The sequence below is a fragment of the Schistocerca americana genome, chromosome 3 (assembly GCF_021461395.2).
Source record: "Schistocerca americana isolate TAMUIC-IGC-003095 chromosome 3, iqSchAmer2.1, whole genome shotgun sequence".
Classification (NCBI taxonomy): Eukaryota; Metazoa; Arthropoda; class Insecta; order Orthoptera; family Acrididae; genus Schistocerca; species Schistocerca americana.
Window position 1 is genome coordinate 869,949,928 of NC_060121.1, and position 15,841 is coordinate 869,965,768.

At 39.2% G+C, this 15,841-nt stretch overlaps 1 protein-coding gene across 3 annotated transcripts in view; it reads left to right on the top strand.

Annotated features, from left to right (window-relative positions):
• LOC124605128 (tyrosine-protein phosphatase 10D) overlaps positions 1–15,841 on the top strand; it is a 344,674-nt gene that overhangs the window by 315,919 nt on the left and 12,914 nt on the right. For 2 of the 3 annotated variants that reach the window (XM_047136608.1, XM_047136609.1), the window contains exons 28-29: positions 1,488–1,723; positions 2,484–2,572. In XM_047136608.1, coding sequence (XP_046992564.1) covers positions 1,488–1,723; positions 2,484–2,542 — 295 coding nt within the window. In that variant the 3' untranslated portion in view covers positions 2,543–2,572. The remainder of the gene's footprint in view (positions 1–1,487; positions 1,724–2,483; positions 2,573–15,841) is intronic. The other variant, XM_047136610.1, reaches the window with a different exon arrangement.

Consider the following 15,841-nt stretch of genomic DNA (forward strand, 5'->3'; position numbering starts at 1 on the left):
ACATACGCATCACTGGTGGATTTGTAATTGTCTGACAGTGTCCTCCAGAACATATTAGTACTGTTCACATTTAGTGGTGTTACCAGGCCTAATAGAGTATGTAAGTGGCAGAAAAATGTGAGATGTTGAGTGATCACTGTGAATGTTGCAGAGATGCCACATGTGTAATGTGTGGCAGCATTATTAGCACCTGACAGATTGGAAAGGCTCCCATGTGCATTTCCATTTGGCCGGTTGGTCGAATCATACAATATCCATAATTGTGAATCATTCAGATGTGAGTGGCCAATATTGGGCTGCATGGAAACTTAAGGTCAACCATACTCGTCAACATTCCAGTTAACATCATCTGACCACCACAAAGGAGGATTGCTCTACTGTGCACTAAGGACATTTTAATCCCTTCACACCAGTGTCTGCCATCCGAGAACAAGTAATGGACTCCCAGCAACTTTTTGTGTCATCCCACATGATTAGTCGGAGACTAGCAGCTGCCGGGCTAGGGAGTTACCGTCCCATGCGTAGGCTGCTGTTAACACTGCTACACAGATGGCTGTGTTTGGAGTGGTGCTGCAATTGGGAAGGATGGACTGCTGATGAGTGGTATCACATTTTGTGCACCAACAAAGTGCAGTTCTGCAGTGCCCCAGATTACCATCATCAATGACAGTGAGCTTTGAAGAGGTCTCATTCGTCCAGTGTTTTGGAGAAATACAGCAATGTTACACATGGTGTTACGGTGTGAGAAGCCATTGGATAAGACTTCAGATCATGGCTGGTTATGACTGAGGGAACTCTGATGGCACAGTTGCACATCTCAGGTATCCAGTGTGCTCATATATTACCTCTCGTGTGGTGGTATCATGGTGCCAATTTTCATCAGGAAAATGCTCAGTGACAAGTTGTGTGTGTCTCTGTGGACTCCTGCGTGATGCTGAGAAACTCCTCTGGTCAGCAAAATCCGGAGATCTGTGCTGATACAGTGTGAGGGACCAGCGTGAACGTCAGCTCCATTACAGTACTAGTATCCAGGATATCAAGGCCCAGTTACAACAGTTGTGGGCCAGATTGTCTCGGAAGAGGATACACCGCCTATGTAACGCCCTTCCCCAGCAAATCAGTGAGTGAATCCAGGCTAGAGGGTGCACAGCGTCATACTGATACACGGGCTCATATTGCCAAGTTCTTTATAAATTTGACTCGACTTTGTAATTACTGCTGTAACATCATATACCCTCTCAACCCATTAAGTTTCATTTGGTTTCCTCCTACCCTTCTTTGTGCTTCTCTTTTTTTGTCTGTCGTTGTAGATATATAAAAATTACAATATAGTTTTTTGTGTGTGTGTGTGTGTGTGTGTGTGTGTGTGTGTGTGTGTGTGAGAGAGAGAGAGAGAGAGAGGGAGAAAGGGGGGTCGGGCAAAGTGTATGAAATGTATGAAATGTATTAACATGTTGTAATTTTTGTTTTACTGTTTGATGTTTCAGTGCTGGTGTTGGACGTTCCGGTACCTTCATTGCTCTTGATCGACTGTTACAGCAGATTAATGTCTCGGATCATGTTGACATATTTGGTATCGTATGGCAGATGCGAAAGGAGCGTGTCTGGATGGTACAGACTGAACAACAGTATATATGCATTCATCAGTGCCTATTGGCAGTTTTAGAAGGGAAAGAAAATCAGGGACCACTCAGAGAAATACATGATAATCAGGGTTTTGAAGGTAACAGTGTTTTTATTGTCATGTCTTATTCTGCTTGTTTCAAAATAACACTTTCAGTGACAGTTCCACTTATCTTAAATCAATATATTTTGTGTTCCACCTGGTATTACATTGCACTCATTGTACAAAGTTACAGCCAATGACTGATTTTACTTAATGTTGCAGTGATGATCACTTCGTAACTACACTATTATCTCATCATTAAAGGTTGAGCTTCTTGAGCTTTGGGACATAATTGGGTAAAGGTGAAAGAGGAGGCAGAAAAGAATGAGAATGTACCAGTGGTAGAGTAAGTTATTTGAGATAGCATGGGTTACTGACTCCAATGATGTGGATTTATCTAAAATTAGCAGAAATGAAGCCATTATGGAACTTACCAAGACAAATAATTATAAAGTTTTCATTAATTTTTAGAAGCCTTGTTTAGTGCAGAGGTTACACGTGCTCAGTACTGAATGTAGGAATTGTTGAAGTTTAAAAAAAATAATTTGCTTTGTTCTAGACCTCTGTATTATAATCCAACCATCTTTTTATAGCAGATTTCTGTGTAAATAGGGAGAAAGAAACTTGAATTACTGAGTCATTTGTGCTTACGTGCTGCAAATATTAATGGTTTTATTGTCAACTATCTTCCTTCTGCCAGAAAACTTTTATCTTAATTTCATTATCATTATTTTGTCCTCTACTGCTGTAATCATGTCTCTTCATGTTTTATAGGAGACACCCATATCTAGTAAAATATGTTGTATGTTCCTTCTAGGTAAGAACCAGAGCCTGGATGCATCACTTGACACTTCCGTGGGTGAGAAGGAGAGATGACGGTGGTGGTTGTGCCCTCATGGTGGTGGGGTAATAACTGCTTCACTCTCTTGGCTTGCTGCATGATACAATTTTTGCATGCAGCTGCTAAAAACTGAGTTTGCACATATGTAATGTTCCTTCGGTCTCTTCAGAAAGTTGTAATATAGGGATGTGGTGACAAGGTGATTACGTTCTTCCTTCTGGTCTTCCGATGGTGGTGGTTGTGGTTCCGGTTGTGGTGTTGGTATAACTGCTTCAGATTTCTATTGCATGATTTGCTTTGTAATGGCTACAAAAATATTGTTTGCTCATAATAATTGCTGTCAAGTGAATATGCTGCGGATTTGAGGTCTTCCTTGTTTTCCTTTCACTCACAATGTTTACTGTGATAAACATTGATATTGAGATGGACAAACAGTATCGTTTTCTTACACTTCATTTGACAGACCTCCAATGTGACTGGTATTTGTCAAAAATTAATAACACACACTTATTTTTTCAGTGTAGTCTATTGCAGTTCACCATCAGGTTTTGGTTTCTCATATTAAAGATCTCTTCTTAATGTCTGTTACGAGGCAGGATCATCATTGCAGGTGGGCAGAAAGCTGAAGGAACTATATGTTACATTAATAACATGTGCATTAAAGCCCCCTACCCCAATAAAAATGGAGCCACTATTGAGGTTCAAATCACACTTCGTTTACTTCTGAATTTAAGTGCCGATGCATTTTGTCAGTCAAAATAAGAGCACAATTTAGAATCTGCAAACTGATTGGGTTTGCCATTGTGTCACTTCCCATTTTCAAAATGTGAGGTATTTTGCACCAGTCACATTTATTTTCTTTGCTCAGTTAGTTACTCATGTTTTTTATCCAGTCATCAAAGGACATGCTTCTGAGGAGCTCAAAGATTGAGCATAAAGCTGGTCCAGAACTTTTTTTTTAGAAAGCATTTCATTTTAAATACATGCATATTTATGTTCGTGTATTGTAGAACGTGTCTAAGAGGTTGCAGAACTTGTGTTGAATGTTGTAAATTGGTGGTCATAGTAAGAGGAAAGTGATTTTTTGAGGGTGGATCAGGAAAGGCTATCATGTGGAAGAAAGGGCGATAGTAAGTCCACATGTTGGAAAGGTCAGGAAAGATTTGAAAATCAAGGATGATACTGTATCAGGAGAAAGAAAACTGGCGTTCTACGGATCGGAGCGTGGAATGTCAGATCCCTTAATCGGGCAGGTAGGTTAGAAAATTTAAAAAGGGAAATGGATAGGTTGAAGTTAGATATAGTGGGAATTGGTGAAGTTCGGTGGCAGGAGGAACAAGACTTCTGGTCAGGTGACTACAGGGTTATAAACACAAAATCAAATAGGGGTAATGCAGGAGTAGGTTTAATAATGAATAGGAAAATAGGAATGCGGGTAAGCTACTACAAACAGCATAGTGAACGCATTATTGTGGCCAAGATAGATACGAAGCCCACACCTACTACAGTAGTACAAGTTTATATGCCAACTAGCTCTGCAGATGACGAAGAAATTGAAGAAATGTATGATGAAATAAAAGAAATTATTCAGATTGTGAAGGGAGACGAAAATTTAATAGTCATGGGTGACTGGAATTCGAGTGTAGGAAGAGGGAGAGAAGGAAACATAGTAGGTGAATATGGATTGGGGGACAGAAATGAAAGAGGAAGCCGCCTGGTAGAATTTTGCACAGAGCACAACATAATCATAACCAACACTTGGTTTAAGAATCATGAAAGAAGGTTGTATACATGGAAGAACCCTGGAGATACTAAAAGGTATCAGATAGATTATATAATGGTAAGCCAGAGATTTAGGAACCAGGTTTTAAATTGTAAGACATTTCCAGGGGCAGATGTGGACTCTGACCACAATCTATTGGTTATGACCTGTAGATTAAAACTGAAGAAACTGCAAAAAGGTGGGAATTTAAGGAGATGGGACCTGGATAAACTAAAAGAACCAGAGGTTGTACAGAGATTCAGGGAGAGCATAAGGGAGCAATTGACAGGAATGGGGGAAATAAATACAGTAGAAGAAGAATGGGTAGCTTTGAGGGATGAAGTAGTGAAGGCAGCAGAGGATCAAATAGGTAAAAAGACGAGGGCTAGTAGAAATCCTTGGGTAACAGAAGAAATATTGAATTTAATTGATGAAAGGAGAAAATATAAAAATGCAGTAAGTGAAGAAGGCAAAAAGGAATACAAACGTCTCAAAAATGAGATCGACAGGAAGTGCAAAATGGCTAAGCAGGGATGGCTAGAGGACAAATGTAAGGATGCAGAGGCCTATCTCACTAGGGGTAAGATAGATACCGCCTACAGGAAAATTAAAGAGACCTTTGGAGATAAGAGAACGACTTGTATGAATATCAAGAGCTTAGATGGAAACCCAGTTCTAAGCAAAGAAGGGAAAGCAGAAAGGTGGAAGGAGTATATAGAGGGTCTATACAAGGGCAATGTACTTGAGGACAATATTATGGAAATGGAAGAGGATGTAGATGAAGATGAAATGGGAGATTTGATACTGCGTGAAGAGTTTGACAGAGCACTGAAAGACCTGAGTCGAAACAAGGCCCCCGGAGTAGACAATATTCCATTGGAACTACTGACGGCCGTGGGAGAGCCAGTCCTGACAAAACTCTACCATCTGGTGAGCAAGATGTATGAAACAGGCGAAATACCCTCAGACTTCAAGAAGAATATAATAATTCCAATCCCAAAGAAAGCAGGTGTTGACAGATGTGAAAATTACCGAACTATCAGCTTAATAAGTCACAGCTGCAAAATACTAACACGAATTCTTTACAGACGAATGGAAAAACTAGTAGAAGCCAACCTCGGGGAAGATCAGTTTGGATTCCGTAGAAACACTGGAACACGTGAGGCAATACTGACCTTACGACTTATCTTAGAAGAAAGATTAAGGAAAGGCAAACCTACGTTTCTAGCATTTGTAGACTTAGAGAAAGCTTTTGACAATGTTGACTGGAATACTCTCTTTCAAATTCTAAAGGTGGCAGGGGTAAAATACAGGGAGCGAAAGGCTATTTACAATTTGTACAGAAACCAGATGGCAGTTATAAGAATCGAGGGACATGAAAGGGAAGCAGTGGTTGGGAAGGGAGTAAGACAGGGTTGTAGCCTCTCCCCGATGTTGTTCAATCTGTATATTGAGCAAGCAGTAAAGGAAACAAAAGAAAAATTCGGAGTAGGTATTAAAATTCATGGAGAAGAAATAAAAACTTTGAGGTTCGCCGATGACATTGTAATTCTGTCAGAGACAGCAGAGGACTTGGAAGAGCAGTTGAATGGAATGGACAGTGTCTTGAAAGGAGGATATAAGATGAACATCAACAAAAGCAAAACAAGGATAATGGAATGTAGTCTCATTAAGTCGGGTGATGCTGAGGGAATTAGATTAGGAAATGAGGCACTTAAAGTAGTAAAGGAGTTTTGCTATTTGGGGAGCAAAATAACTGATGATGGTCGAAGTAGAGAGGATATAAAATGTAGGCTGGCAATGGCAAGGAAAGCGTTTCTGAAGAAGAGAAATTTGTTAACATCCAGTATTGATTTAAGTGTCAGGAAGTCATTTCTGAAAGTATTCGTATGGAGTGTAGCCATGTATGGAAGTGAAACATGGACGATAAATAGTTTGGACAAGAAGAGAATAGAAGCTTTCGAAATGTGGTGCTACAGAAGAATGCTGAAGATTAGATGGGTAGATCACATAACTAATGAGGAAGTATTGAATAGGATTGGGGAGAAGAGAAGTTTGTGGCACAACTTGACCAGAAGAAGGGATCGGTTGGTAGGACATGTTCTGAGGCATCAAGGGATCACCAATTTAGTATTGGAGGGCAGCGTGGAGGGTAAAAATCGTAGAGGGAGACCAAGAGATGAATACACTAAGCAGATTCAGAAGGATGTAGGTTGCAGTAGGTACTGGGAGATGAAAAAGCTTGCACAGGATAGAGTAGCATGGAGAGCTGCATCAAACCAGTCTCAGGACTGAAGACCACAACAACAACTGTAGGCAAATCGTGGACAGAGGAAATGGAGCAGGAACTAAGATACGGGTAGAAGATGGGAAGATGGCACAGGCAGAAGCAAAAAGATGAAAATACTACTAAATCAAATAGCATTGGTGGGGGTTCATACAAACTGTGTTGTGGAAATGTTCACAATTTGAGGGTGGTGATAAAGTTGTTAATAAAGGATAGCATTATAAAATACCATTTATATTCTTGAGAAATTAGGCCAAGAAATGAGATACTAAAGGTGGTAGATGTGTTTTACTATTTGGGTAGTAAAACGATGGGTAGTGGCTGAAATGGAGAGAATATAAAATGCAGATCAGCAATAATAATGTTTCTGAAAAAGAAAATAGTTAACAGCAAATGTAAATTTATATGTTTGGAGGTCTTTTCCTGAAGATGTGTGTCTATAGAGTGTAGCCTTGTATGGAAGTGAAACACGATTAGCAGGTTGAGCTAGAGGATAATGGAAGAATGGAGGTATTTGAAACATGGTGCTAGAGAATAATGTAACGAGGGATAAAGAAAACTTACATCACAACTAGACTAAAAGAAGGGATTGATTGATTCTTTGATTGGACACATTCTGAAGCATCAAGGACTGGCCAGTTTGATAATGGAGGTGTGTATATGTGTGTGTGGGTGGGGGGGATAAAAATTGTAGAAGAATGTTCGAATGGGTGTAGGTTGCAGTAGCTGTGCAGATATGTAGGTGCTTATACAGGGCAGACTAGTACTAGTGTGGAGAACTCCATCAAACCATACGTCACTCTGAAGTCCACAACAGGAGCAGCAAATGCTTGTCAGTATTTTGAATTAATGCATAAAAGCTGTTTATGAGCATATACCTTGATTTAATTGTGCTTCATTAACATGCGTGGTTGTGGATTTAAATTTCTGCTAATGTATGGCATATTGTCCACTATACTAGTTCACTACAAATTTATTGTATTGTTAAACGTAGGTTGTTATGAGATCCTAATTGCAGACTTCGTCTGCCACTTTGTTTATGAATGACCATTTATTTTCTTCTCCAATTCAAGATAAATATGTGGCATTAGTGCCATACCTGCCTTATAAGTTGTGACTCCAGTACTTCAGTGTAAAATAACCCCCCACCCTCACCCCCTTGAAATTAAGCATTATCACTGTTGAACAAATACGTATAATTTCCACCCAATTCTTGTCTTTGCTTGACTGGGCTCTATTCATATGTAGCATGTTTCAGACAGCTTAATAATATTACTTACTTTTGGTTTAAGGAAGTGTATCAGTGTTCACATCTATCTCGTGTAGAGCATAGATAACTAAATGCAAGTAATTAGTGATTGGTTTTAGCTTCAGTAGTCCTTAATTCTTCATCTTGAAGATCAATAGATGTGTGGCCAGTTGCTCTACTCACACGGGGAAAGCTTAGTATTTTCTGATACTTTTTTTAACCTCCACAGGTCAATATTGTACAATGATTGAGACATTTGACTTAAGAACAAGTATGAAATCTCTGTCCAGTCATCCTGGTTCAGCTTTTTCCATGATTTCCATGAATCACTGAGGAAAATTTCTTGGAGATTCCATAAAGTAATCCACAGCTGATTCTTTTCCCATGTTTGGCTAAGTGAAGTTAGTGCCTCTGTCTCAAATAACTTTCAAGGGATTGAATGTTAGATTTAATATACCCTTTTTTTCTCCAATCTCTGTCTCTGAATTTACATATAGGTCTCCTTTCAAAGCATGCTGATGTTTAACTTTTCTTTGTACTTAAGGAATTTAGAAACAGATTAGTGTAGGACCTTTATCTCAACACACCAATGTAATAGTACTAATCTAATTTGGCACCCTACATGGAGTACCTATTTAATTTATTCATGCTATGCCTAGCATGTAATGTAAACTGGCTCTGTTATTTTATCTCACGGAGACCTCCCTGATACAGATTTCATTACAAAAATATTTTTTTTTTGTCACCTGACATTAAATGCTGCACATTACTTTCTTTATATCATTCACACAGCTGCTTTCCTTTTATATTGATACCTGAATGTGTTTAGTGTAATGTTAACATGTTATGTTTAACAAGCAATTTGTTAATCCATGGACAGTACACAAATTTGTAGATTAAGTGGGTAGTACCACTGAGGCACTCATCATTAAGAATAAAATCTCTTTCTCCATTTATGCGTTACTCATGAAGACCCTGCAGCTCTTGCTCGCTTACTAACATTTAAACTAACAATACACATTTCCAAAAGTCAGTATTGGAAGTACCATCAGAAAGGCTTTGATTCAAAAAATAATATTCACTACTTATTGATACACTGAAGGGAGACCATTTTCCTGGCATCTATAGCTGAAAGTGCTTCATGCCTACCTGCAGTAAAAATGCATTTTTATGTATACTGATTAAACCAGGCACATAAAAATCTAGAATTTACAATAGCTAATTTTGACAACTGAAACATGAGCCATTTGAAACGTGATTGTATGCAGGTGAATGCCCTACAGATTAAAATATATTCTGGAAACATATACAAGGGAAGTTCAGCAAATAATGCAACATTTTTTTTTCTAAAAGCATATTGGTTTTATTCAAGATTACAGTAACTATATTATTCCCCACTCTTTTAGCTACAAAACCTTGTTTTATCATAATCTCTACTCAGGGCAACAGTCTTATGCCACCATTGTGGAAAGTTCTGTATGCCCCGTGGTACCACTGTACTGGTCAATATTGGAGCCAATGTCGTGCTTCATCAATAACCTTCCCATCCTCCACATACTACACCTGCCGAGTGGATCCTTTACTGTGTTAAACAGGTGGAAGTTGGAAGGTGTGCGACCCAGGCTGTGGGATGGATGAGGAAGAACAGACCAATGAAGTTTTGTGAGCTCCTCTCTGGTGCACAGACTTGTGGGAGGCCATGTGTGGTCATGGAGAAGAAGTTCGTTTGCCTTTTGTTGGGAATGAAAATGCAGCTGTTGTTTCTTCAGTTTCCTGAGGGTAACACAGTATACTCCCTAGCTGATTGATGCACCATGAGGGAGGACATCAAAAACAGAATAACCGCTTCACAGTCCCAGAAGACAGTTGCTATGAGTTTATCAGCTGAGGTTGCAACTCTGAACCATTTCTTCAGAGGAGAAGTGGTATGGTGCCACTCCACTGTTTGCTGTTTTGTTTCCAGTTCAAAATGATGAACTCTTGTTTCATTGCCTGTGACAATGTTTGACAAAAAATTGTAACAATCAGCCTAGTAATAATGTACAATCAATGCTGCACAGATGGTCCTGTGTTGCTGATTATGGACTCCTGTTAGGTGTGAGGAACCCAGCTGGCTCGCTCACACCTTTGAGTACCCCAACTTGTGGACAAGTGTGTCAGCAATACCAACAGAAATGTCCAAATTTGCAGTGAGATGTTTGATTGTGATCTGTCAATTACTTAAATGAGAGTGTCCACACATTCCAACATTGCAGGATTCGCAACTGTGTCGGGTCAGCTGGCACGTGGGAGATAGGACAGATGTGTGTGACCTTGTCATGATGGTGACAGACTCCAAGCACAATGACTTGCTGTGCTTTTGTTCACTGCCAGGTCTCTGTAGAGCTTCTGCAAGCACTTATGAATATCTTCAGTGCTCTGGTTTTCTACCAAAAGAAACTGAGTGGCAGCTCTCTCCCTGGAGTACCTCAGCCTTTCTGAAGGCTGCTTGTAGCACTGTCACCTATTGGAGCTGCACGAAACTACAAGGGCTGAAACGAGAATACTCCACCATTTCCTACAGCAAATTCCACATTTTTGAAACCATATTTGGCCAGGGGAAAAAAGTATTGCATTACTTATTCAACACCCCTTATAAAATGCCCATTCATTATGAAAGTATCTCTTATTGTGTGTTGGAAATTATCTAAAATCTTAATAAGGTGGCTGTATTGGCACCTAACTTGCATTTTGTATGAAAGTTTCTACACTGTCTGATTTCATAGTTTCAAACCATTGATGCAAGTACACACATCTCAATAATAAAAAAATAGGTAAATAATGATGATAGTAGAATAATCAGAATAAAATGTCACTGAAATGTAGCAACCTGAAGATGGGTCACAGATTTGTCTACATCTACATCGATACTCTGCAAGCCTATGTACGTGCGTCGTGGAGGGTTCCCTGTACCAGTTCTAGTCATTTCCTTTCCTATTCCACTCTCACACACACACACACACACACACACACACACACATACACGCGCGCACGCGCACGCCCACACACACACACACACACACACACACACACAGGGAAAAGTGACTGTTTATATGCCTCTGTATGAGCCCTTATTTCTCATAACTTATCTTCGTGCTCCTTATGCGTAATGGATGTTGGCGGCAGTAGAATCGTTTGGCAGTCAGCTTCAGATGGCGGTTCTCTAAAGTTTATCAGTAGAAAAGAACATCACCTTCCCTCCAGGGATTCCCATCTCAGTTTCCAAAGCATCTCCATAACAGTTATGTGTTGTTCAAACCTACCAGTAACAAATCTAACAGCCTACCTCTGAATTACTTTGATGTCTTCATTCAATCCGACCTGGTACAGATCCCAAACACTTGAGCACTACTCATAAATAAGTCACACCATTGTCATATGTGCAGTTCCTTTTACAGGTGAACCACTCTTTTCTAAAAGTCTCCCAATAAACCAAAGTCTCCCACATGCTCATTCCATTTCATATCACTTTGCTACGTTATGCCCAGATATTTAAATGACTTGATTGCGTCAAACAGGATGCTAGTAATACTATATCTGAACATTAAATGTTTGTTCTCCCTACTCATCCACATTAACTTAATTTTTTCCTAATTTATAGATAGATACCTGCCATTCATTACACCAGTTAGAAATTGCGCCTAAGTCACCTTGTATCTTCCTATAGTCGCTCACCATCAACATCTTACCATACACCACAGCATCATCAGCAAAGAACTGCAGATTACTGCCCACCCCCTCTGCCAGATTATTTATGTATAAGGAGAACAACAGTGGTCTTATTGCACTTACCTGGGGCAATGATACCCTTTCCTCTGATAAACACTCGCCGTCAAGGACACTGGGTTCTATTACTTAAGAAGGCTTGAAGCCATTCACATATCTGTGAACTTATTCCATATGCTTGTACTCTAATTAACAGCCTGTAGTGGGGCACTGTGTCAAATGCTTTCTGGAAATCTAGAGATATGGACTCTGCCCGTTACCCTTCATCCATAGTTTGCAGTATATCACATGAGAAAAGAGCAAACTGAGTTTCGCAAGAGTGATGCTTCCTAAAACCATGATGATTTGTGGACATAAGCTTCTCAGTTTGAAGGAAGTGTAATATGTTTGAACTATGTTCAAGGATCTGTAGCAAACTTAAGTTAATGATATTGGTCTTTAATTTTGCGTGTCTGTATTGGTCTTTAATTTTGCTGGTCTATTCTTTTACCCTTATTATATACAGGAGTCAAGTGCACTTTTTTCATCACTTAGGACTTAGTGCTGGACAAGCAATTCATGTTTCTCTATGCCCGGGATGCTTATTACTATGTCGTCCATACGGGAGCCTGTCTGAGGGTCACAATGGTGTGTTTGTATGATTCTCCTGTGTGAATTATTTGTTTAATGCGAAATTTAAAATTTTGGCCGTCATCTTGCTATCTTCAACTGCCACACTAGACTGGTCAACAAGGGACTGAATGGAAGTCTTAGATCCACTTAGCTATTTTACATAGGATAAGAATTTTCTCCGGTTTTCTTGCATATCTTTGGCTAAGGTGTGACGGTGATAGTTGTATGCTTCACACACAGATCTTTTCACAGATGCATGCATCTGTACTAACCTTAGCTTGTCATCATTTGTGCTTTCTCTTTTGAATAGAGTGTGAAGCCTCTGCAAATCACATTTAAGTGCCTGGCAGAGGGGTCATCGAACCTTATTCACAATTCTCTATTATTCCAATCTCGTATAGCGGGCGGAAAGAATGAACACTTATATCTTTCCGTATGAGCTCTGATTTCCCTTATTTTATTGTGGTGATCGTTCCTCCCTATGTAGGTCGATGTCAACAAAATATTTTCACATTCGGAGGAGAAAGTTGGCGGTTGGAATTTCGTGAGAAGATTCCATCCCAAGGAAAAATGACTTTCTTTTAATGATGTCCAGCCCAAATCCTGTATCATTTCTGTGACACTGTCTCCCATATTTCGCGATAATACAAAATGTGCTGCCTCAGCATCATCATTATTAAACCATTATGAATCTTTTCCATTCTTTATCCACATATTAGCCAGGTAACTCTCCAGACCACGATTTAGGATGTGCTTAAACTCTGCCCACAATTCTTCTACATCCATCTTACTGAGACTTAAGTGATGCCAATTCACTATCTAAGTGAGATGCTAATAAATGCTTATCTGCTCTATCTAGCAGAAACACTCTCCTAGTCTTCTTGATTGATTTATTAACTTTTGTAATCATAGTTGCTAGAATGACATCATGATCACCAATCCCCATTCTTATACTGACATTATTGATAAGGTTAGGCACATTTGTAGCTGCAGGGTGTGAGGTATTTCCATTGTGTGTGGGCTGCCGAGCTAGCTGCTCAAGACAGTTTTCAGAAAACGTGTTCAAAAGTACTTTGTGGCACTATCTATCTGCAGCTCCTGCAGTGAATCCATATACATCCCAGTCTATACTCAGTAGGTGAAAGTCACATCCATCTAGCAGGTGAAAGTCACATCCACCTAGCATAATCTGGGTTTTTATGCGCTATTGACTGGAGACTTTCTTTGATGACTGTAGATCTGTCACAGAGGAATCAGGTGACTGGTAAAAATGTCCAGTAATTAACTTGGTTTCAGCTACACCTGTTATAAGCGACCAGGTAACTTCACTATCATACTCAACTTTGACAACAATAGAGACAATATTTCCTATGGCCTCTAATCCGTCTTTCTCATATACGTTCCATGACTTGCTAAATATCTCAGAGCTTTCTACTTCGGGTTTCAGCCAGCTCTCAGTCCCAAGAATTATTTGAGTGCGAGAACTTTTGTGGAGGGCAGTAAATTCAAGAACTTTATCATGAATACTTCAACTGTTTTCTGAAAAAAATTTTGCGTCGAAGTGTCTTCATTCTGAATGCTAGCGGACTTCTCTTGCTGCTTATCGTCTGCCGGGTGTTCATCAGAGCACCTCATACTACCGTCTAGCCTAAAAAAAAGCTTTCCTCTCTTCAGCCCATGTTCTTGCTAGGCTACACATAAACCATGCTCCAAATTATATCACTCATCTTGAAAAAACCACACTTTTTTAATCCGCTCAGAAATCAGTCTATAAATAGTGCATTTAACGTTACAAAGATTTGTAGAACAAAATTTAAGTGCTTATAATTAGTAATTCCTCATGTTCTTTATCACTGTTGATGATTTGAGTCTTCCTGCGTTTTCAGCCAGATGTTCACATCTACTGAGCACTGTACCTCATGAAAGTACATCACCGGCGTGCTAGTCAGATTCGATCATTAGGCTGAAAACCCAAGAAAGCTCAAGTGTATTTACATCACTGGTATGAAACTAGAATTGTATCTACAAAGTGCAGAAAATGCCTGGGTTTGCTATGTGCACAATAAAGAACAGCAAAAATGGAACAATTTTTACCTGGAGGAATAAACATATGTTATTACATCTGAACTTTTTATTTTATTTTTATTTTTTTTTGAAGGCATATTAGTTTGCACATGCAGATAAAAACTAATTTCTGATGTTACATCAGTGGCAGAGATAGGAACATAAACGAGAAAATTCAAACAACATGTTGGAAGAACAATACTGGAAGACAGCAGGTATATAAAGTTTTAAACAGCTGCAGGGAATAAGTGCTCAACCAACTCCAGGCTTTTATGGAGGTGTACTTAGTCATTCATTCTGTCCCTTCTGTAATTAAAAGAGAAAATTAAACATTATAGTCTCTCCACTGCATAGTGTATAGTGACTTGAAGAATAGAGAGGTGCCAGCGAATGATAAATAGAAAGCGAAAGGCAAGACTGAGAGGATATTGTAAACACATTGTGGGGATGTGAGAAAGGGTTAGTGTTTCAGGCTATACAAATGCGAAGTACTACTTAAGTGTTCTGCAGCAAGTGCCCATCTGTTAATTTCTCTATTGTAAGAAATCGGATAGACCATACAGTGACACATAAACTAAGGTTCCTGGTGTGGGATTGTGAGGGACTTGAAGATTATAGTGCAATAAATTATGATAAAATTTATAATTTTCCATGTTCTTGAGTAAAATAATTATGAATGTGACAGCAGCAGTTGATTGATATTGGGTTTGTGTGAGAGTCAACTGCAATAAAATGTCAGTCACTAATCATAGCAGTTAAATAAGTGTTAAATCAGTTCAAATTCAGCAGAATGTCAGTGTAAAATATTCTCCCTTTCACATGCTCTATCATTGGAATGGAAGGCCAACTGCAGATGTGGTAACCACTAAAAAAGAAACTGTCAAAGTATTTTGATGATGGGATGGTCATATGATTCACGTAGATTGAACTTATTCTCTGGCACATTATTGCCTTCTTTTTTCATAGTTGCTCTGTCAAAATTTGGTATGCATTAAACAGCACTGCATGTACTTGTGTTGTTGTGTTTCGTTACTTCATTCAGTATTATCTTTTGTCATTCACTTTCTTGTCAGAAAAATAATGATAGCCACTGGAGGTGAGAAGCATTTTCTGTGAGCATTCTTTATTGACAGTGAACAATAAATAGATATGCTTAGCACTATATTAACACTGTTCGGAAAACAGAAAATAATTCTGTATTTAAGCAAATGGTAGGTAATTTTCCTTCCAATTATTTAGGGGTATTGGTGGCCAAATGGGTATGTTGAAAATAAATTTTTCCTCTGCAGCAGCATAGTGTGCACTGATTTGAAAATTAGTGGCAGATTAAAACTGTCTGCTAGAACCGGAACTCGAACCTAGGACCTTTGCCTTTCACAGGCAAGTGTCCTACTGCCTGAGCTATCCAAGCACTACCCCTAACCCAGGCTCACAGCTTTACTTCCACCAGTACCTCATTTCCTACGTTTCAAACTTAACTCCTGTAATTGTGGTATTAGCATTCCTGAAAGAAAGGATATTGCAGATATGTGGCTTGGCCACAGCCCGGGGCTTATTTTCCAGTATGAAGTTTCACTCTGCAGTGTAGTGTGCAC